A 25,068-nucleotide genomic window follows, 5' to 3' on the forward strand; every position below is an offset into this window, starting at 1 on the left:
TGATCAGATAAGTTTAGATACACTCAAAACCTCACACTGCACATACAGTATAGAACAGGAACACAATGAAATGGTAACATTCTTCACATGATGCAATACCTGCTGAACGGCTGGCTTATGACGCGCATGACCATTACTGTGAATCACAAGGATAGCTGTATTCTGTCTCCATGTTGTCACCTGCGTGATACAAAAACACCACTGCATTTTAGTCCAATGTTCGTTTATAGTCAGTTTCAGCATGAACATTATGAGCAGTTGAGACGAATAACAGTCTTTATCCATCATGTATAAATGTGGAGGGGTCAGAATAAACTATGGACTTCTTAGACTGTTATTCGTCTAAACTGATTAGTCTTATAAACTGAAATAATAATAATAATGCAGCATGTGGTTTCAAATCTTTTCATGTCAAGGACCCCCAAATGAATGCGTATTTGACCATGGACCCACATCAGAAATGCATGCCAGGGACATGATTTGTGTTGTTAAAATGCTTAAATTATGTATTGTTGTTGCTTGTTGCTGTACATCCCATGATGTTTTTGTTTTTTATTCTGTTTTTTCTGTTGATGTTTTTGTTTTATTTACATGCCAAGTTGTTTGTCTTTTGTGTCTCGTCTTGCATATTCAAGAAAATAAAGAGTTCCTATGAATCCTATGAGAAAAGGAGGAGCACTGTTGTGTAGTGTAGTGTTGTAGTCTATGCAGATAGCCACAGGAGAGGTTGTGTAACACTGTACTGTACTGTACTGTACTGTACTGTACTGTACTGTACTGTACTGTACTGTACTGTACTGTACTGTACTGTACTGTACTGTACTGTACTGTACTGTACTGTACTGTACTGTACTGTACTTTACATGTGTAGCAGAGTGGCACAGAGCCTCTGCCTGATGGCCACAAAAGTCTAATATCTCCCCCAGTCCAGAGGGATATCCCTTTGGTCCAATGGTTAAGATGTTGGACTTTCACGTGGGAGGCACGAGTTCGAATCCCGGGCGTTACACATGTACTCACTTGGCTGGTAGTAATCATAGATCTTGACCAGTGCTGGCTTCAGGTTCTGAACTGGGACTTCCTGTATGAGCTCTAAGACGTGGTCGATGGCTATTCCTTGTGTTAACTGTTGGCAGAAATGTACAGTAGATGATCAAGAGTATGTTCCTATAGATTAGCCTACCTGTAAGGTTAGATTTTCACCCTTGGAATTAACCGGAACCCGTTTTGGTGCATTATGTCATGCTTTAGCTATTTAAAAATAGCAGATCTACAAGCACCGAGTGGCGCGCTACGAGCTTGGTTGGTCAATTTTTGAAAAATCGAAGAACGACGACATAGAAACATAGCTTTTAGAATCTGATCTCAGGTCAGAATGGGTTTTAAAGGTGGTCTGATTTGTATTGAACAATAATGTGTTGGTGTGAACTGGTCTCTCACCTCTTTGAAATACATAATGACGTGGTCGTCCTTCTGCTCCACACGATCCACCAGCGGCGCCATCTTCAGCTGTGAAGAAACCATCACATTGATCTGGTTATCTGTGAACTCTGCACTCAAATAGAAACATGTACAGTACAACATACTGTTAAAAGGTTCTCTCACTAAATGTTTACAATATCTCACCTTTTTCAAAGACTCTGGGTCTGGGATGAATCCAGAAAGCATCGTTACATCAACCAACACCATGTTTGTTGTTGCTTCATTTCCAGTATATCTGTAGGTATAAAATATTTGATAATGTATTTTACAAGAATCTCATTTTTTGGTATATTCAGTTGTAATTTTTTTTTATTTCATATTTAGTGTGATTATTATAATTTTTTTGCGTGTGTTTGTTGTGTATGAAAATGTGTCATTGACATGGCTGTATTGTCTGTGTCTACAGGTGATCCTTACAGGCTTTGTAGTTTCAGAGTCATCGTCCGTGTCAGAGAGTTGCTGTTGCATTCGGCCTCGGGTGTGACCTTGATGGACAAACTGCTTTCCTCAACTGGTGTCGGGATGTTGTAGTTAAGAGACATCTTGAGGAAACAGAAGTATAGAGTTTTCATTTGTACGATCAGATCCGAAGAGTAAAGTGGCATTTGTTTGTTCCGTCCGAAGGAAGGAACATGACGGAACATTTTGTCACATATACAGCATCACATATACCGTACATCATCACATATACAGCATCACATATACCGTACATCATCACATATACAGTACAGACGCCCCAGAGCCACAGGAGGCATCTATCTGTCTATGCATATAGAGCGTCGCAGTCCCTCCCCCTTTCAGAACAACGAGTGGCCGAGGAAATGAATCTCAATGCATTTTTCCCCATAGGCTTTTCTTAAAGTATTTATTTAAAGACAGTTACGCCGTGGACAAAGCCAACTCCGATCGTGACAAATCATGACAATGAACACAATGTTTTGGGCCGATCAAATAATTTATAAGGAGAAAAACAAAACAAATAGGGTTGTCTCCTGCCTTTATTTTATTCTTTCTAATGATTTGATCGGCCCATGATTTGTCACGATGCGAGTTGGCTTTGTCCGCGGCGTAACCGCCTTTAAATAAATACTTTAAGAAATGCCTATGGGAAAAATGCATTGAGATTCATTTCCTGGGCCACTTGTTGTTCTGAAACGCTCTATACCCAAAGCATATAGCATACTGTATACCACAATCCAGTAGACCGTGGTATTATGCTGCTACAAAGTATTGTTACAGGGCATCCGTTGATCCGACATACCAGTGGTCCAACATGCAAGGCTGGTTAAGACCAGAGCCATCTAATAAAAGAGTTACGATATTGAGGGGGCAGACGCCGAGCGCTCGAGCGCCTGAAGTGAGACAAAGCTGGAGCTGGAAATAAATTGTTTTCAACGAGGGCGGCGCAAAATAAGAGCTATTTTAAGCAACGTGTGCGACATGACAACTGTTTTAAAGCATTGCACAGTAACAACTAAAGTCTCTTTAATGTTTATGTTGTACGATTACTACAAAACTATCTAAAATAAAGGGATTTAAGATCAATAAAGCTGGGCTGTTGCCCTGAGTCCAATGCATGTGTGCCTACTTCCGGTCCGGTCCCAGGTGATTGTCCCCGCATTCTCAATGTAGAAGAGCCGCCATTGGACTGAAGCCCCATGAAGTGAACGCAGTTTGCGTAACTCTGTCTATATCTAAGGCTCCGGTTAAGACTCACCCATGGCTTCCACGTGCTGTTAGGGATTGGGGTAGGGTGTCGGACTATTGCGTGTCGGGGACTGTTAGTACATCGGACCAAAGAGATGCACCCCCCCACATCGGTATGTTTATCAAACTGTGATTCCATTACAAGCCTGTAGTCTATCAAGGTCACAATGACATTATTACTTATGACATTTGAACAGATAGTGAGCTGACCTGCGCTGAGACACACGCAGTGCCCTTGACCTCCAGGCTGTACTTCCCCGTCACGTCCTGCAGCGCCCTCTCCTGGTAAAGCAGTCTGTTGCTCTGATCCACCTGGAAGACTTGGTCCACCTGGGAGGATTTAACCGTTACAGTGCTGGAGCCCTCTGGGCTGAAGACCAGAGTGGAGTAGCGAGCCAGAGCCTGCAGAGCCACTACGGTGTCCTACAGAGCACACAAACCATAAATAAACTTTATTTATATAGCATGGGGGCATAACATGACATCTAGACGGACCAGTAAAGCATGCAGACTATATAACAGGGACGAAAAGGAGTTACAGTACATGAAGTTTCTTCACCCTCCCAATGACTGACTGTGGGGGTTAGCAGAGATGGAGTACTTGTAGAGAGTCCGGGGAATTGGGAATTGGCTGTACTAAATTGGGGAGAAAATGTTTTTCTTTTGTCTTGAAGGGCCATGTTTTGCATAATAACAGTCTTTTCATTATGTCTGCCCACGATCATACAGTACGTTTGTTTACCCCAGTCACTGATACTAAAATCTGATATATATATATTTTTTTTTTCTAGGAATCTGTGACTTGACACCCATACTGTTATAACACGAAAATAAAAAGATTTTGAAAAGAAAGAAAGACCAGTAAGGGGCCCTTGAGCGGTTCAAACTCAAAGGTGAGCATTTTAACCACAACACCCATCTACAGAAACGCCCGGAACTTCTTTTTTTTAAATATCATTTTTATCCCACGATTTTGTAACCCATTTTTCACCCCTGTGTCAATCATCTAATGTGATCCTGGGCTCTACACACCCTCCGCCAACCTGGGGAGAGCAACGGACTTAACTCATGCTTCCTTCATGCTTGAGTGTCCAAGTTGCTCCTTTACACCTAACAGGGGGGAGTTTCCCTGGTTGGACGTAGCGCGTGGAAGGAACACGTTATTCCAACCAGTTCCTTTCCCCTCCATCAGGCGCCCCGGCTGGCCAGGGGGAGGCAGTTTAGAGACCAGGATTACTGCATGTTTTTGTGAGGGTATCTACCCTAGGGGACACGGGGAGAACATGCAAACTCCACACAGAAAGGCCCTTTCGCCAACCCCACCTTCGGGTATGGGCACTGATGACGCGGAGGAGGAAACACGCCGCCAGCACCCACAGCGTCCCGAGCGGGAATCAAACCCAGGACCTTCTTGCTGTGAGGCGACAGCACTACCAACTGTGCCACCGTGCCCCGCAAACGCCCGGAACTTCTAAGACAGATACTGTATCTGTCTTTTACACTTCTAAGACAGATACTGTATCGTGGGACATATTATTTGAGCCCGAACCTGTGTGGAGGAGAAGCCACCGTATGAGTTCTGCTGGCGGGCCAACCACCTCACGATGCGAGCAGCATCACCCAGGTCTGCAGCGCTAGGTTCAGGGCTGGCAAGCTTGGCCAGCAGCACGTAGGAGGTGATCTCTACGGACAGAGAGGCCGAAGTCTCGGCGGAGGTCTGAGACCAATGCAGGAACCCTCCTGGGGAACCAACAAACAAAACAAGCATTCGTTAAAACCAACCTTTACTGGTAAATGCACAGTGACAACATGCAGCAGTAATGCAGTAATCATTTAAATGCATCGTCTTTCTATCTCTCACCATCTTGTGATGCGATCTTGTCCAGGTGTTGTAGGAGCAGTGCACGCGTCTCCGTTTCCCCCGCCAGAGAGAAGACGTAGGCCAGCAGAGCTGTGGTGTAGGTGTTGGTCTTCATGGACACACCGATGGCCTCCCTCAGACAGGACAGGCTTTTCACCACAGGATCCTACAGAGAGACACACAGACAGGCATTACAGACAAATACAAAGTATTGCTTTTTAGGGGGCAGAATTTGTGAAAATAGCAACTCGCGATAGATTGTGAACCTTTCAAAACGTTTGCACGACGCTGTCATACAACGACGTATGTGGATGTGAAGCACAGCTGAGCATGAGGGACATCGTGGGTTCTAATTGAGATTAGCATACTGTATGTGTAGGCATGAGATTAACATACTGTATGTGTAGGCATGACATGACTTACTGTATGTGTAGGCATGACATGACTTACTGTATGTGTAGGCATGACATGACTTACTGTATGTGTAGGCATGAGATTAACATACTGTATGTGTAGGCATGACATGACTTACTGTATGTGTAGGCATGAGATTAGCATACTGTATGTGTAGGCATGACATGACTTACTGTATGTGTAGGCATGACATGACTTACTGTATGTGTAGGCATGACATGACTTACTGTATGTGTAGGCATGACATGACTTACTGTATGTGTAGGCATGACATGACTTACTGTATGTGTAGGCATGACATGACTTACTGTATGTGTAGGCATGACATCACTTACTGTATGTGACGAATTCATCTCCAGGAACGAAGCAGTGATGTAAGCACTGAGAGTCACTTCATCCGACACTCCACCCTGCATTAAAACACACATTTACATAATTATGGTTGCTGTCAGGAGGACACCAAACTGTCTGCTAAAGCAGCTAACTCCACCACCTCTCCCCCTCTCATGCAAGTAACTGATAATAATATAAGTCATATTATACCAATACCAACTTTGATGAGGCAGTATTGCTTTGTTTTCAAAATAAAAGGTTTTCTTAATTTCCTGAAAAATGCATATGTTTCACTTCCTGAAAGGTTTTGTGATTTCTTCCGACACTGCAGCAGAGATATATTATTCCCCAATACCTCTTCTCTTAATATGACATTATGAAGGTGATACACTAATTATTTACGCTGTGTGTACCATAGACCTAATCCCTCCTCACTCGTACCTTCATTCTGTTGTTGAAGAGTTTTCCAGATTGTTCAAAACAGCCGTTGTCCTGCTGTTTACTCTCCAGCCAGGTCTTTGATTGCTCTATGTTGGACTGGTCGATGAAGACGAAAGACTTCGCCTGGACAAAAGCTCTCAGGACAAATGCAGTCAACCTGATGATGGACAAATACACGTTCACTACATTATGTAATGCTCAAGTTGTATATGTGCTATTTGGGCATTTGAGCCCATAAATGTGCATTTGACGGTCCACCCACACACCCAGCAGGCATTCATTATACAGGGTTCTCACCAAGTGTTCCCTGGTCCAGTTCCAAACGTGCTGTAGGCTCCACGGTGCTTGTAGTTTAGTTGCCTCTGGTAGCCTGCATGTAGTTTATTCAAGTATTTTTATTGAAGTTCTTTGTACATAAGACAGGACAGACAACAGATACATGACAGACACAGGACAAACCAACAACAACAACACCAGTACTCAACATCCATGTAAAAAATATAAAAGTCTGAAATACAATAATAAAAAATAAATTGTACATTAATGACATCAACAATAACTGAACTGGGGGGGGGGGGGGGGGGGGGATGGCCAATGACTATGTAGAAAATACTACCGCAAAGTAGGTTAGAAACGGTTGCCAAACTCTGGTAGCCTGCATGTAGTTTACTTCATGGTTATTGTTAAAGTCCTGGGTTTAGTTTACTTCATGGCAATTATATAAAGTCATGTTAAATACACAACATTGTGGGCGAGCTATGCCGTGCTGAAGAAGGGTGATGATAAGAGACAAATATATAATCTCCAGAATGTTGTTGTTGTGGGTATAGATTGCCGACATCACACTCTGGAAGTAAAGTTGATAGTTGACATCAGAGCCGTAGAGAAACACAGAGCTACGTGTTATGGCGAAGTGTTATGGCGAAGAGTGACAATGTCCTGGACCTGGTCCGGAAGTTGGCAGAATGCACTGGACTCAGGCAACAGCCCACTGTACAATCACTGTACAATAATTTAAAACAGTTGTCATGTTGCACACATGCCTAAAATTGCTGATATTTGCGCCGCCCTCGTTGAAAACAATGTTTTTCAAACTCCAGCTTGTCACTCTCCAGGGCTGCATGAACAGCGCTCGAGCGCTCAGGTTTTCTGCCCCCTCAATGTCGTAACTCTTGTCTTTCTTTCTCTATGGCTCTGGTTGACATAACGAATGAAAACAATCCAGATAAAGGAGAGTTGGACTCACCGCTGACCAGGAAGGGAAAGGCCTTCTCCTTGATGGCCGCTGTCAGCTGGTTTGTGTTCTTCAGGTATTCCAGGATGTAGATGTTGGGAGCTAAGAGCGCCATATTCTGTTCCCCACATCCATACGGCATCCTCAGCAGTCCATCCAGGTTCTTCATGGCACGGCCCAGGATGTCGCCTGTCGTCAGAGAGAGAGAGAGAGAGAGAGAGAGAGAGAGAGAGAGGCTGTTAGACTGATTATTTACTTCAGGCCTTCTTCAGGGAAGAAGGCCTGAAGAAGGCCGAAAGGTTGAAACGTTGGATAATAATAAATATACAGCAGTGTGGCTATACGAGTGTGCGGCCTTTTTCTCTTTTTTACTTATTTACTGTCTTAGGCCAGCACCTCACCAACACTGGTGTGCACCCTTTCCCGTTTTGTCTACATGTAGAGTGTGGAAGAAACATGTTATTCCAGGGGGAGGCAGTATAGAGACCGCACGCACGCATGCACACGCACGCGCGCGCACACACACACACACACACACACACACACACACACACACACACACACACACACACACACACACACACACACACACACACACACACACACACACACACACACACACACACACACACGCTATATATATATATATTAGGACAACTTGTTGAGACAGACAGCAGGAAGATATGAAAGAGACACTGTAGGAGAGACAATAGGACAGATGAAAGGGAGACAGCATAGGAGGGACAGACAATAGCTGAGACCTATAGTTGCAATGACGTGAGGTTTGAATCTTGCTTGTAAATTATGTCATAGCTGGTAATCTCCTTTCTCTAACCCGTCCTTCCCCACTGTAGTTTGTGATAAAGACATTAAAGAGGAAATGCACTGAATACAAAAGAGCAGAAAACACAAGTCTATTTACCCAGGACGGATACAGAACAACGGGCAGATCCCACGATCACGTTATCAGGGAGTTGGAGCTGGGTTTCCTCTGTCAAAGTCTCTCCTAAGACAGGGATATAGAGATATGAAATAATCACGTTAGGCACATAAACTTTGGATTGTACCATAATGGTACTTATACCCTTCATGTACTGTACACTCGATCCACACTCACCTTTTGGACACAGCAACCAGTTGTAGGTCTGAGTCACTTCTGTTCCCTCTGCCTGCAAGGAGAGGAAGGCAGAAAAGGATTTCAGTTCATTCAGAAGAAGAAGAAGGGGAAAAAAGGGAATTAAGCCTATAATAAAAAACTTTTAAAGATTATAAATCACATTCACAACTGTCACAAGGTTTAGGTTTATTTATTTAGGTTTATTTATTTAGCACGTAGTACAAAAAATAGACAATAACAATAACAAAAATACAATGCAAGGAAGGGAAGAAGCCAGCAGGCTTATTTGGAATCCTTTCCTGTAGGAAGAGGTCATTGGTTTAAACAGATTAAAAGTTCATACAGAACAGTACAAAAGACTACAAGGCAAAGGGGGGCAGCTGTGCAATAAATAAATAAAAACACAGACTGCACGAAAAACGAAATAAACAATACAACAACAAACACACAAAAGAAAATATAACGCGTCAAAGTAAAACATGTAATCTGGGTTAGGGAAATAGTGGAAGAGTGGAAGAAATAAGTGGAAGAAATAAGATATTTCTTTAGAGGTTTTTTGAATATTGGCAAGGATAATGAGGATTTAAGTGAAGCAGTTCCATAGATGAGGGCCTCTAAATTTGATGAAAGATTGATGTTTGGAAGTGCGACAATAGGGTAATTCAAAATGATCTCTTTGCCTTGTGGGGTAGGAGTGAATGTCAGAAGTAACACGGAAGAAATTGTAAAAAGAAGACGGAATGTCTTGTATGCATTTTTTTAATTTAAACATAAATAAACAGGTCTGAAAAACGTTTACTTTGTCAATGGGTAATAGTGAATATTTAATAAAGAGCAGGGCAGACGGCTCATACCGATTTGAATGTGAAATCATTCTCAGAAATGATCAGTAATTTAGTGAGATGTGTTGAATATGTAGCAGCCCAGACAATATTACAGTAATTAATATGAGGGAAAATTAAGCTATAATAGAGTGTTAAATGACATGAAGGAAGAACAAAAGGGCAGATTTTTCTCAACATACCAAGCATCTTCATAGACTTCATACATACAGCATCAATATGTTGTTTCCAATTTAAATGTTCGTCTAGAATTTAGTATGTGGAACCTGGCAAATTTCAGAGCCATTGATTACAATTCTAGGTTTTTCTTTGGGTTTCGTTCTTTCACAACTTCCGCCTATACCTTGATGATCAGAGAGCGCGTGACGACATCGATGCGGCCTCTCTCTGGCACGCTGACTATCTCGTTGTCACACGATGCGTGGGACGACACCGCCTCAGCGCTCACAGTCACGTTGACAACCTCTGGAAAACATCCACAACCAACAGTCAGCATATCTGATAATACAGTATGCAGATAGGGGTCAGGAAATAATAATAATAATAGTACTAGAAGACTACTGTCCTTGTGTCATGTGGGGGTTGATTATGTGTCACACGAACCCGAAGGCGACGTTTCCATGAGTGTGGGTAATAAACATCTTATATAATTCTATTGGTTTGAATGTGACAAACTGTAGTACAAGATAAAGGCATAGAGCGCAGGTCTCACCCAGGACAGAGGCATCCATAGTCCAGCGGAAGGTCTTGCGGCCGTTGGCACAGACACAGGAGGAGTACTCTTCATCAGGGATGGCTGAGAGAGTGTAATCTGATGAGGGGCTGGGAGTCACACTCACCTGAGGGAAGAGTGGAGGATAATTAATAATACAAATACAAATACATTTTATTTGCAAAGCGCTTTTCAGTGAATACAAAGTGCTTTACAAAACCAAGATAAAATACAACCATGAAGAGAAGCAGCAGTCAATGAGCATTCAGTGCTAAAATAACAACCATAAATATATAGTAAATCACGACAAAATAAGACAAGCAAAGCGTGCTAGGCGATGATGTGGCATTGTGGATACAAAGTGACAAAAACATCTACTCCTATAGCCTCAAATCCTGCAGGCAGAACGAACGAACCATGATGCAGCTGGACTGGTAGTTGAAGACGGTAGCCTTCAGAACAAATGTCTCTCCCCTGACGATGGAGTAAGGCAGGCTGAGCTCCAGGAAGAAGGGCTGGAAGACTTTGAGCTCCTTGGGAGGAGCGAGACCGAAGCCGGTGGAGGACAAGCAGAAAGCCTCCGTCTCCCATGTGGTGATGGTGTCTGGGACAGTGAGGGACACGTCCTCTTTTCCCGAGTCCCTGCATGGAAGGACGATGGACAGACAGACAGACAGACAGACGGGTAAATAATAAAAGCTGTTACTATTGTTTAAGATGATCATGTGCTATAGGTTTTTTCCTTTCTGATAAAGTATCTTTACTTCAAATTAACATGAAATAAAATGACTAGAGCTAAAGCTAATAAAACCATAAGAGATATAACACAATATATTGAAGGGACTTTGTGTGTCACAAACGTCCTGTTCTGTGATTAGCGTATCAAATGACACACCATTTACAAGCTGGCCTATGTACCTAAAAACCTCTAGTATAAACGTACCTTCCTTTGACCCATTTAGACCTGAGGTCGATTCTACAAAGTCCTGACAGTTTTCTGATAAACCTATGTTTCTATGTCAGTGGTGCTCAACCTTTTTCATGTCACGGAGCCCCAGAATTATCTGCATTTGGCTGCAGACCCCCCCCCCCCCCCCATCTGAAAATATGTTGTTTTCAGGGACCTCCCCAGAAGCAAAGATCTGAGTTAAAAACGTTCGCTCTCTCCCGTTTCCTGTCAGCCTACTGTCTGTCCCTTAAAAAAAACAATAAAAGGTGTAAGCCGCAAAAAAATATCTTAAAAAAAAAGTTCGCTCTGAAAGAATATAATTCAATGATTTGCGCCTCATTTTCACGATTTTTCAAACATAGCAGACCTACGGGCTATATGAGCTTGTTAGATCTGCTATTTTTCAACAGCTAAAGCATAACATATTGCTAAAAACACCAAAAGGGGTTCCCGCCCAGTACGGGTAAAAAAAGAGAATGTCGAAAGGGCCTTTCTGTGTGGAGTTTGCATGTTCTCCCCGTGTCCCCTAGGGTAGGTACCCTCACATGTTCTCCCCGTGTCCCCTAGGGTAGGTACCCTCACATGTTCTCCTCGTGTCCCCTAGGGTAGGTACCCTCACATGTTCTCCTCGTGTCCCCTAGGGTAGGTACCCTCACATGTTCTCCTCGTGTCCCCTAGGGTAGGTACCCTCACATGTTCTCCCCGTGTCGCCTAGGGTAGGTACGCTCACATGTTCTCCCCGTGTCCCCTAGGGTAGGTACGCTCACATGTTCTCCCCGTGTCCCCTAGGGTAGGTACGCTCACATGTTCTCCCAGTGTCCCCTAGGGTAGGTACCCTCACATGTTCCCCCCGTGTCCCCTAGGGTAGGTACGCTCACAAAAAACATGCAGTAATCCTGGTCTCTAAACTGCCTCCCCCTGGCCAGCCGGGGTGCCTGATGGAGGGGAAAGGAACTGGTTGGAATAACGTGTTCCTTCCACGCGCTACGTCCAACCAGGGAAACTCCCCCCTGTCAGGTGTAAAAGGAGCAACTTGGACACTCAGGCATGAAGGAAGCATGAGTTCAAGTCCGTTGCTCTCCCCGTTACACACCCTCCACCAACCTAGTCCCCCAGGATCACATTAGATGATTGACACAGGGGTGAAAAATGAGTTACAAAATCGTGGGATAAAAAAAAGGAAAAGAAAAGAAAGAAAAAAAGAGAATGTCTAATGCTCATGTTGTACTCACCCCACCTCCACCAGGTCCCAGATCCATGTCTCTGGGAAGAAGGAGCGGATGGTCTGTATGGGCGGAGGAACTGAAGCACGGCCTGCACCGTGACCATTTGCACCTGCCCCTGCACCACCCTGAGACATCGACATCCATACTTCTCCTTCGTAACCATGACGAGCCATGGGTCTAACTGTCCCAGAACGAGAGAGAGAGAGAGAGAGAGAGACAGTGTTTTCAGTTATAAATATAAATAATATTAAGGTGGATTTGCTTATGTAAGTTCATGCATATTTTGGGTTCATTTCATTATGAATAAATAGAATTAAAAAACGACAATAAATATGTTAAAAGGCTATATCACAAGGCAAAAGGAGTGAGTCACATGACCAGACCGTCACCTGTCAGTAAGGGTCAGAGGTTGAACTGAGTTCCTAGCATTTTTTTGGGAACGTCAGAGAGAGACGATATTTAGTTAATCTGCACACATTCAAAGGCGCACACACGGTATATATTGTTTATTGTGTAACTGCAGACTTTGTTTGTTAAATTGGTCTCACTAACTAGAGGACTCTCTGCTTCATGTGTACTATGGACTCAACTGAACAAAATGTCTTTGTTTCTTTATTGTAGTTCTGTCTTTGGTGACTGTTTGGAGGAGTTGCATGTCAAAATAAAACCAAATTAGACATCTGTGTGACGCGTGGACATTCCATTGAACCTGCGACAGCTACAATGGGTGTGGTCTGGAATCTGTAACTTTGGAAGCACTTCAAACATTCACCCAGAATTCAGACAATGATAGCAAACACACTGAAATCAGCTGAATTCATGCTTCTTACTGTACATAATAATGTGTATCTGGATCTTACTTCTCTGATTGTAGTACTCTATTCCTCTGAACATGATGCAGGCAGGTGTTCTTGTGAGCAAATTTGTTGCCATCCACAGTCCCAGATTCTAGATTAAATTGACACAAAAACATGTCACGGTAAAGTAGAAAGTAGCCGTATACAATGTATTTCAGCGATAACGTAATTAAAAGCAGAAATAATGTATCCTTGACCATTTTAGTTTAAATTGAGGCACATATATACGGTATACCTTAAACACAGTGTAGGCGTCCTTGTCATTATCGCGGTGTCCAACGTATCTTTTTGATCTCACAGGAAAACAGGATTGAGCATCTTCAAGTGTTTGTGGAATAGGGGATGATTTCTTGACTCGCGACAGGGCAAAAATCTGTTCAAAGACAAGAGTTTAGAGCCAAAATCATGATGGTATACAGTAGACCTGTTTGACATGAAGTAGGAGGGCCCGGCTTGGAGCCTGATCAGCCCCTGGATTGGTCCTGTCTGTGGCAGCTCAGGCCTCGCTACCTGGACTATAAAGCTCAGTCTTTGCTTGGACTTTGGGGTGGGAACACTGCTGCGTGTGGCCTTCCCTCCAGCCGGTCTACTTATGTCTTAGGTTGGTTCTTTTGTTAGACAGATGCCTGAACCTCATGTAATGTAAGTCATTCCGTATTCATTCTGGGCTCACAGAGACATTCTGTTCATCATTCGTTATGCACTTTATAAGTTATCGTGAATTGAGTATTGATAACTCTTTTATGAGCCGTGTTGTTCTTGCATACCTGTTACGGGCAGTAAAACCCCTAGTAGACTTTAGAACAGTTCGTAGCAGCCATGTTAATATTTTCTTGATAGTGTGCCATTTATCTAACACCACATTGATATTTCCAACAGATTCAGATTTTCCACAAATAAAACAACCTTTTTCAACTTCTTTTGAAATATTCAGGAAATAACCCACCTACTGTACCTCCTAGACTCCCTCCCCGGTCAGAGTTCAGTTATTATCGCAGCCAGCGAAAACTAGGAACAGGAACGAAAACTAAGGCCCGGCCGTACCTGGGCCCTAACTGGACGGAGGCCCCGGCGCCTGACCTGTTGTTCCAGCTTCTCGCCTTCAGCGCGTCTTACTGGTCAATACATACTTGCCGTAAGTAAAGACAGTTTGTTCATGCATTGACTGCCTGCTCCTACGCACCTGTCCTTGAAGTAAGTGTGAAGAAGGACCTTTTTAACTACCATGTCTGCATTGAATGGAAGGTACTACTCGCCTTGTCTGCACCCAGCCGCTTCCCTGGCTCCTTGATGTGAACACTCTGGTCGATGGCACTGACACCACACAGCGAGCCTGCAATGGCCGTCACCTGCAGTGTATTCTTCTCTCCGGGGATCGCCATGGATGGAGAGAACTCCAGAACCACCTGACATGTAAACAAAACATCTCCTTGAATACAGACCTCGACACCTGCAATAAATCATGTTAGCCCCACTCACAAAAAAACCCTTCTCCTGACACCTCATCCTCCACAGTGACCAGACAAGGTTACCGGGATCCCTTGAGATCACATGAACATTAATTGGCACAAAAGAGACCTGAACTGACCTTATTACGGAAGCATTTCTCTGTGGTGAAGTCTGCACTGTGAGCAATGACTCTCTCACTGGGGAGGACGGTGTACACAAGCACCTGGAGCAATGGAGCCATTTCTGGGGTGACATCCAACCTGAAGGAGATCTCGCCATCGGTGACTGCATGGAAACACACAGCAGTTAGAAGTTTGTCAATGTATCAGCTAGAATGTTTTATTTATATTCCTTTAATCTAAGTGTGTTTATGTATTGGTACATTAGAGATAATCAGTGCTTGTTGTATTTGTTGCTGTTGATTACTTACCTGGAGAATCCAGCACCTGAACGCTTACAAGTCCTTCCTTTATAATAGCTGCTCTGGATAAAATCTATTGACACAGAAAGGACAGAATGAGGAGAGGAGAATGGAAATAAGCTCTCTTATGTAAATGTACATGGTCATGTACAGTATATGCATATTTTGTAAAAAGAACACCCGTGTGAAGTGTGGGGCGCTCTAATCATTGTACATCATCAAGAATGGTGGTCCCTTATTGGCCAAGGGTTCCCACAGACATGCATATGCCGATTTGTTCAGACACTATGGGCTGTATTTTGCATGTCTTAAGTATCAGGTCTTATTACCTAACTTGAGTAAACTAAAGACCTGGAGGCGTGATCCATGCTCTTTGGCCACTCAGAATAGCCAAATGGCATTGATCATGCCTCCAGGTCTTTAGTTTACTCAAGTTAGGGAATAAGTCCTGGTACTTAAGACACACAAAATACAGCCCTATATGACGTAAATTCTTTGTTCATTGTCAATGTTAATGTTTGTTCAGACAACACAAACATTAGTTCTCCGTTCATTGTCAATGGCATTTTTTGATATACAGGTTTAATGTTTGTTTTAAAAACGTCATTGACAATAAAGGAAGTTTAATGTTTGTTTTAAAAACGTCATTGACAATAAAGGGAGTTTACATGATCATCATGTTGTAAGATGATAAGAGCGCCCCTCACTTCACACGGGTGTGATTTTTAACGTTTGTTCAGACAACATAAAGCTATAGCTGAGTTAGTACAGTAGACATATGGTTCATAACATCAGCACAGTGCAAATATAAATTACATTATACACATAGATATACAGCACATATGGCTCAGAACATATTTTTGTTGACTGGTGCACATTCTACAGACAGAGACATATGGTTATCAAAAAGTTATTAAACGGTATTGGATTAACAGACTTCATTTGAATTTTCCAGCAGACTGTGGCATGCCAATTAATTACAAGTGAAACCAGTAATAAACAACAGCATGTATGTTATGTTCTGCCCTGAAGCACTTTGAGTTGCATTTATGTACATGAAAGGTGCTATGCAAATAAAGTTTATTATTATTATGAAAGTGGACACAATGAGGTCACCAGATCAGATCTAAATAGGTAGGCGTAGGTTAGGTTGACACTGCGTGTGTGTGTGTGTGTGTGTGTGTGTGTGTGTGTGTGTGTGTGTGTGTGTGTGTGTGTGTGTGTGTGTGCGTGCGTGCGTGCGTGCGTGCGTGCGTGCGTGCGTCTCACCAGGTACATCAGGTCCACGGGCCCTGCAGTCTCTCCAACTACAGTGTAGTGGACGGTGATGTGGTTTTCTCCATTACAGATCAGTGGGTTCTCCGTCTTCTTCACCTCCAGTGAGCTCACGGTCTTGGTGTCGACGGTGGCCTCCTGGACCAGGGACATCTGATGTTCCGCATTTTGATAGTGCGGTGTTCTGTGTCCATGGTGTTCTATCGCTGGTAGCACGCTAGCCTTTATCACCACAGCAAAAGGTCAAATGAAAAATATGTGATTTATTATAACCAAGTCAAGTCAAGTCAAGTCACCTTTATTTATATAGCACATTTAAAAACAACAGAAGTTGACCCAAAGTGCTTTCCATATTAAAATTACATCATAAAATACAAAATTAAAATAAACGTTTAGCAATACTTCATAGTATAAGAAAAATACAATATAACAACAAAAATGTTTAAAACATTCACAGGACTAGGAGCTGAAGGCAATGGAGAAAAGGTGAGTTTTTAGGGAGGATTTGAAACTGTCGATGGTTGGGCTGGATTTGATATGTAGTGGGAGACTATTCCAGAGTTTGGGGGCAATTACTGAGAAAGCCCGGTCGCCTTTGAATTTTTGGCTCGTTTTGGCTCGTTAAGGCTCGTTAAGGTAACCAATGTTTTGTACTTTGTACTTCACTAATTGTGAATGCATGCTCCATGCATGCAGGTGGTTAAAAACAACAAAAAGAAACCCTCAAGACTTACTCTGAGAAAGATCTCTCCTCGGGAAGTGGACGACGTGTCGAATGAGAAACTGGCCACGCCGTCACTGTCAGTGGTGACGTTCACTGTGCTACGCGGTGACCATCTTTTACCTTCAAACATGTACAACATGGTGTCGGGAATGGCCGTGTTATTCAAGTACACGGCTTTGACCTGTCGGAAAAATACAAAGTAACATTATTATACGGAATGCATTATGGTCAGATGCATATATAGAACTGTACTATAGTCTGAAGCAGCTAATTGTGAAACCATTATTATTTGGACTTACTTTTCCTTCAATCACTGATCGGGCCTCGTACACCTTGGGTGTTTGAATAAAGGAAAGTCTTCCAATAACATATGAGACAGAGATTCCTTTCCCTTGTTTCTGTGTAGTGCCTGTGGAGAAAAAAACGTCCATGTCATTTAACCCATTTTGGTGGCGGGAGCCCCTTTTGGTGTTAGCATCATGTTATGCTTTAGCTATTGAAAAATCACACCCGTGTGAACTGAGTGGTGCAACTCCCCCCCACCCCCCTCTCTCTCTCTCTCTCTCTCTCATTAGCAGGCAACAGTGCAGCACTTTCCCTCTCTCTGTTTCTGGCAAAACAGCGCCCCCTACTGGTACTCAGTCTTTTACTGGTGCTCATGTGCTCATTAACGTCACATAGGCACATAGGTGAACACGGACATTGCTGTTCCTTGGAGTGGTTGCACCACTCAAAAATCGCAGATCTACAAGCTCATAGCGCACCACCGAGTGGCGCGCTTACGAGCTTGTAGGTCTGCTATTTTTGAAGAATCGTGAAAAGTGACATGAAAGTGTTTGAGAACGACTGACATTCAAGAAAACAGTCAGGATTCAGAAGACATTTGCAGAATCGTTCCCATGCAGGTCAAAATGGTTAGTAATTCAGTGTTAGAAAAATGTCATTATACACTAAACGATGATGAGCCACTGAATCGTATAGTTATTTCTGGAAACGTATCAAAGACTTGCCTGTTCCATCTTCCTCTACTTTGGCATTAAGATGCAGTATTATATCAGTAAGACTTGCCTGTTCCATCTTCCTCTACTTTAGCATCAAGATGCAGTATTATATCAGTAAGACTTGCCTGTTCCATCTTCCTCTACTTTGGCATTAAGATGCAGCATATCAGTAAGAGCCTTTTGGGCAATCCTGGTAAAGGTTGACATCTTGAAAGTAAAGGTGGCGCAGCCTGTCTTGTCCGTCTGTTCAACAGAGAGAGAGAGAGAGAGAGAGAGAGAGAGAGAGAGAGAGAGAGAGAGAAAACACTCAAAAATGATGAGGTATATTGAAATAAAAGTATAGCACAGTTTTTTTTTCTACTCGGTCTGTGTCTCATAGGAGGGCTGTGGGGCAGTTCAGAAACTCGTCCACCAGTGACATCATCGATGGGGAATCCAAGCCAATACGAACGTCAGGCTTTCCATTCCTGAAAGGTTGCAATACGATAATGGAAGTCATCCTTCTCACGATAATACAATTCTAAATATAACAATCTGCCTAACGATGATGTCACTGGTGGACGTGTTTCTCGACTGCCCACAGCCCTCCTAAGAGACACAGACTGAGTAGATTGTTTTTGTTTTGCTATTTTTTATCATGAACATTAGTGAGGACCAATTACATGAAGATAAGTTGAAAAGTTCGACCCCTGTATCATTCAACATTTATTTATTATTACAAACTAGAATTGTATATTATTACAAACTAGAATTTTATTACAAACTAGAATTACTATTACAAACTGTCCAAGTAGGCCAGTGCCCGTTGCAACGATGGAAATGCATCCAGCCAGTTATTATGTCTGTGTCCATTTTATGCCCATATATGGAGTTCTTTGTCATGCATGCCATTGCCCATGAATATGGAGTCTATGCAGATGTCAGAACACCATTGTGATGTCAGAACAGGCCAGCTCCCTATAAGGAGATCTAGGGGTGGTCGGTTGTGATTTGAGCCCTGTCCAGAGGAGTTTGTGCTGGTTCTGGACAATGGTGTGTTACACTGTGACCCTCAGATCTCCATATATGGAGCTGACCTGTTCTGACATTCCATATGTTGATCTGGCCTCATCAAACCCTGTACACTCAAGACACGCTCTATATATGGCCAGTACATAATTGGTGCATTAATGAATTAACATCATGTCCATGCGTCACCTGTTTACTCTCTTTATGACAGGGCGCAACAAGGTCAGCGACACCCTCTGGGTGTTCTGGGGTGATACTAAAGGGGATGCCGATGTTACTCTGTAGAGGTCGGCACAGCTCCACTTCTGCCTTGCCGGGCACAGGCTGTCCATAGGTATACCTGATAACATACAGAGAATAAGACACAGGCTGTCCATAGGTATACCTGATAACATACAGAGAATAAGACACAGGCTGTCCACTGTATACCTGATAACATACAGAGAATAAGACACAGGCTGTCCACTGTATACCTGATAACATAACCCATTTTTGACGGGAACCCATTTTGGTGTTAGCATTATGTTATGCTTTAGCTATAAAAAAATAGCAGAGCTTGTAGGTCTGCTATCTTTGAAAAATCGAAGAACGACTGACATAGAAACTGTCAGGATGTAGAAGACATTTTCAGAATCTGATCTCAGGTCAGAATGGGATAAGGAGCATATAGGCGCGTGAAAATGTCTTTGTCTCCTCCATTTATTTCATCCTTTTTACCCATACAATAAAATACAATCTACAAAACATTTACTACTCAAAATACGTATATCTTTGGCCAAATTGGCCATATCTCAATGTTTGATGACCAAAAACTCTCAAGACTTACATACTGTATAATATACTATATATTATTATTATATACTATATAAACATGATCAAGAGAAGTTGACGCGTCATTCTATACTTACGTTGCACACACTTCAGCTGTGAATTCCTCTTGATTGATGCCTATCAACTCGGGTGCTTCTACTTTGACATCAAATTTTGGCAAAACTGGGAACAATTTACAGTTGTCATTTATGGAAGAAGGACTGATTTATGATCTACTTTTACTGTGGTTATTTTTTATTTAGAAATATGTTAAAATACGGGGTAAAAAAAAAAACATATCTCTTCTCCTGGCCAGTCCCCTTGGAAGAGATAAAGATAATAATTGTAATATTGTTGTAGCATACAGTACATGCATACCATTTGGCCACTCTGAATAAGAAATCTTACCGTATTTCTCCACCTTGAAGTGATGATATATTTCCCAGTCGCTATCTCGAACATGCTGATGACAGGCCGTCAGAGGAGCACAGAAGAACAGAAGAACCTTGTAGTTTCCTTCACGGGCCTCAGGGTTCAGAGAGTAAGAAAGCTGCAGAATCTTTCCATGGGCTGTTTGGTTCACCCACTGTCCAATCCGGTTGTGACTAGCATCCTGTTCAAACATACATGTTGGAGAGGAGAGGAGAGGAGAGGAGAGGAGAGGAGAGGAGAGGAGAGGAGAGGAGAGGAGAGGAGGGTGTTCATAACCCCAAGATTAAGTTAATTAAGAGAGTGTCTTTTTTTAATCACAATTTTTGTCTTGGCTAGATTTACTGTCAGGGCCCTGCAGGCCTGTGAGCATTTGTGCAAAGTGCTTCTGAAAGCCTTCTTTAGTAGGAGACAGTTACACCAGCTTCATCTGCAAACAGTATATAGGCATTTGACTTCTGTGTCCGCTAGCGGGATGCCTGGTGTTGTTGACCGTTCTATGGGTTAATTGGACACTTTGACTCAGGCTGCATCCCTGCCTAACTCTTTTCACCTCGGCTTTGGTGAAAGAAGTCTGTGTGTTGTTTGTGTACATTGATTTTATGTTGTGAGTTTCCCCCCAATGCCACTTTCCATATGCCTCAAGTCGACAAAGCAGGAGAACAGTGAAAATGTGGTCTGTTTGGTAGGAAGACAAACTGTGATTTGCTCAGGACATTATTTTCTGTGAGGAAATGTAAGATTCTCTGAATTATTTTCTGTGAGGAAATGTTAGATTGTCTGAATTATCTGAATTATTTTCTGTGAGGGAATGTTAGATTGTCTGAATTATCTGAATTATTTTCTTTGAGGAAATGTTAGATTGTCTGATCTCTGAATTATTTTCTGTGAGGAAATGTAAGATTCTCTGAATTATCTGAATTATTTTCTGTGAGGAAATGTTAGATTCTCTGAATTCTCTGAATTATTTTCTGTGAGGAAATTTAAGATTGTCTGAATTATCTGAATTATTTTCTGTGAGGAAATTTAAGATTGTCTGAATACACTGTAGAAAAAACTATTCCCAGGTGCCTTTAACGTGCTGTAACATTCACTATTCATTCACTGTGTGGATCTGAACATCAAGTTAAATGTGTTGTAGATAGTGTTACTGTACGCAATACAGTGAGTCTTACCTCTAGTTCAACATTGTACTGCAAGAAGAAAAAACAAACAAAAAGGACTGTTAAACAGGAAACCATTCTCTGATTCATAGTCTCACTATATACAACCAAAGCACTCCAAGGACATGAAGGAGTCCACATTCAGTCTGACTGATTAAGTTTCATAGTAACTTTTCTTTGCTTGTTGTAGACTATATTTAAACTAAAAGCACCTTTTTGTCATCTACAAACCCCTAAAACATTTATGTTATGCACACGTATAAGACCTTCAACAGAGAGGCTCCACATTGAGCTGTTTGTCCAGCCTGGTTAAACACAAGAGGCATGTCAAAGAGCACATATGCACTGCTGCAGGTTTGGTTCATCTGCCATTACTGTATTATACTGTAAGTTATCATAGAATAGAATAGACTTTTATTTGTCATTGCACACAAAGCATACACTGAGCATACAACGAAATTTCTCTGGAGCTCCCACATAACCGTAGTACATAAAAACACTAACATAACACATAACGTACAACACAGCTTTATGATCACCGAGTCTTAGCCACTCCAAACATCTATAAAGTTACATTTACAGTACCAACGTAATCAAATAGTGGCTATAATCTTCTTTGTGTTGTTCCATGATAAAAGAAAAATATATATTTCACCCAAAAATGAACAAAAACTAATGAAAAAGTATATCCGACAACATATTTGACTGTGGAAATCTATTTTCAAACACATTGAACCATATTACATGTATTTCTTCTCTGTATTCTCTAGGTATATTGTGGATATTAAGTAGATATGACTCACCAACCCTGCATCGACAGGTGTGAACTTGCTGTCCATGGTAACAACTCTGAATTTCACTGCAATAAATAAATTAGATTAGTTAAAGATCATCTACGACACACTAAGGCATGGGTGTCAAACTCAAGGCCCGCGGGCCAAATGTGGCCCGCCATGTCATTTAATGTGGCCCGCCAGCCTCAAGCAAAAAAAAAAAAAAAAAAAAAAAAAAAGTTTTTTTTTTTTTTTTTTTTTTTTTTTTTAATAGCCAAAATATAGGCTTATAAGTAAGGCTGCATGATATATCGAACATGTACCTTCATCAGAGTGGAGATATAAGTATAAATCAAGTTGAGCAAAGCCACTCTTCTCTGCCCCTCTCTCTAACAGACACAGTTAACGATTGCTTGTTAAGTGCCTGCCAGACAGACAATCAGATGAAATGAAGGCAGGTGTAGAGTAGAGTGTAGACTAGTGAACTGAACATGTTCTCTTTATATCAAGTACTTCATACCAGCCCCTTATGAAACTACTTCTCCCCAAATCCAAATGGATTTCATTTTCCATCCTGAATGGCAGTAACTAGCATACAATGAGAACTGAGAAGATCTCCACAAAGGTTTACTCATCAAAACTGATTATATAACTGTAACCATCAAAGCATGCACTCAACATAATCATGGTTATGTGACCATGGCATGTGCATAATATAAAATCTTATACGTTTTATCTGATATTGATTAATATGGGGGGTGGGTTCAATTAATCGATTATTAATCGGCAGAGCTGTCGACTATTCAATTTGGCTGATGTTCACTTTGTGGCATCCCTACAAGTTACAACAAGTGAGTAAGTGACTATCTCTCTTCCATACTGGTGTGTGGCGTCTCTTGCGTGATATGATGAAGTAGAACGGTGCCGTGCACATTATAGGGACAAAGTCGTGTGTGTGTGTGTGTGTGTGTGTGTGTGTGTGTGTGAATGTGTGAAGACCCATCTTCTCTTTCTGTCATAGTGACATTGTCCTGCATCAGATCATGTCCAAATCAGGTTCTCCAATCTCCAGTAGCCTCTTCAGTTTTTTGAAGATTTTTTGAGTGGTGCAACCACTCCCTTACGGAGGTGTGTGTGGCTGGCTGGGTCTGAGCACTATGTGTGTGGCTTGCTGGCTGGCTGGGTCTGAGCACTATGTGTGTGGCTTGCTGGCTGGCTGGGTCTGAGCACTATGTGTGTGGCTGGCTGGCTCTGAGCACTATGTATGTGGCTTGCTGGCTGGCTGGGTCTGAGCACTGTGTGTGGCTGGCTGGCTGGCTGGGTCTGAGCACTATGTGTGTGGCTTGCTGGCTGGCTGGGTCTGAGCACTATGTGTGTGGCTTGCTGGCTGGCTGGCTGGGTCTGAGCATAGATAGATAGATAGATAGATAGATAGATAGATATTATAGCAGTGACTGACTGAAGGGCCTCCCACACCGTCTGCGAACGCTGCGCGTCAAAACAGCCGCCTCCATCATTTTCAATGAACCTATCGCACACCGGCGGCGTCTGACGTGCGCTGACGCGCCGCGTCGTGACGGAGCCGGTGTGTGTTGGGCTTGAGACATCGAGCGTGCGTCCGCAACTGGTTGTGGCCCCCATCAAGTGACCTTTTGACCAATGCGGCCCTCGCCCCAAATGAGTTTGACACCCCTGCACTAAGGAATCAATAGGAACGGCATTAATAAATGGAATTGACTGTTGTTGTCGACTCAGAACCGGTTTCTGTAACCCTTCCATTATTTAATGTATTTGACATCTAAGATTGTCATTGAATTAAATGTTGAGCAGTGTTGTTTTTGGCAGCAAATTTCTATTTTAGTTTTAGTCATAGTCTCTTGAATAGTTTTCACTTAGTTTTAGTCACATTTTAGTCGCCTGGAATGTTCTAGTGTTTAGTCTAGTTTTAGTCGACTAAATGTCATACGATTTTAGTCGACTAAATCTACAGTTGATTTAGTCGACTAAAATGTATTTTGGCGGGTCTTGATGCCGTCGTAATGAGTGTTTTTACACTTGCTGAAAATAGCCGATCTACAAGCTCACAACGCGTTGCGTCGCGGCGCGTTGTGAGCTTGTAGATCAGCTATTTTCAGCATGCAACCAAGTGTAAAATGACTTATACTGGATCTCTTGTCCACTAGTCCCTTCCTAACATTCTTTGTCTAGTTTTTATTTGTCGACGAAATTGTCAGTATATTTAGTCTTAGTTTTAGTCAACGAAAACAACACTGATGTTAAGCCTATCCTTTCATTCATGTTATAAATAATAAAGATGTCATATTAACAAAGACAGTGTTACCCGTTTGTCCAGGGAGGTAGATTGGTTTATCTGTCTGGATGAAGGTCATGGGTTTGTAGGATTTGAACCTGATTTTCCTGACTTCTCTGGATAGGAATGTTTGTCCTTTCACCACCACCTCCACACTCCAGATTCGATTCTCTTCTGCTGGAGCCTGCAGTGATGGATACAGAAGTCACATAAAGATTGACACCTCAAAAATCTCTCTGAGAAGTCATCGCTCACGTTGCAAAAATCCACCGATATTGAACTATTTGAAACGTGACAAATTGCAGAAGTGATGCATTATACAAAGAGTTATCATTTATTTTTGAACAAAAGTGACCTGGAATAGTCCACATTCGAAGAACGGTGTGTCGCAGGTCTTCTGGAAGATTGTTCTGTTCGTTTCCTGAGAGACCAGCACAATGGTCATGGTCGAAGTCTCGTTGGGTTTTTTAAAATCCACACAGAACTTGGCCTCAGAACCCGCCTCCATTACTGCAGGAATGGCTACCAT

At 42.4% G+C, this 25,068-nt stretch overlaps 1 protein-coding gene across 1 annotated transcript; it reads right to left on the bottom strand.

Annotated features, from left to right (window-relative positions):
* Positions 1-133: 133 nt before the first annotated feature.
* Positions 134-25,068, bottom strand: LOC308321864 (pregnancy zone protein-like; the record flags this gene model as incomplete). Its single annotated transcript, XM_080772956.1, has 29 exons — positions 134-180; positions 1,021-1,126; positions 1,441-1,509; positions 1,627-1,717; positions 1,900-2,024; positions 3,400-3,612; positions 4,739-4,929; positions 5,051-5,216; positions 5,800-5,874; positions 6,239-6,395; positions 6,536-6,608; positions 7,485-7,661; positions 8,395-8,478; positions 8,590-8,641; positions 9,775-9,896; positions 10,144-10,270; positions 10,560-10,785; positions 12,325-12,443; positions 14,432-14,581; positions 14,764-14,909; positions 15,055-15,118; positions 16,315-16,542; positions 17,055-17,225; positions 19,251-19,393; positions 20,272-20,476; positions 21,468-21,485; positions 22,259-22,314; positions 24,570-24,723; positions 24,895-25,068. The coding sequence occupies 29 exons, from the start codon at positions 25,066-25,068 to the stop codon at positions 134-136; spliced, it is 3,729 nt and encodes a 1,242-aa protein (XP_080629082.1).

The sequence above is a fragment of the Protomyctophum bolini genome, assembly GCF_963924005.1.
Source record: "Protomyctophum bolini genome assembly, chromosome: 9".
Taxonomy (NCBI): Eukaryota; Metazoa; Chordata; class Actinopteri; order Myctophiformes; family Myctophidae; genus Protomyctophum; species Protomyctophum bolini.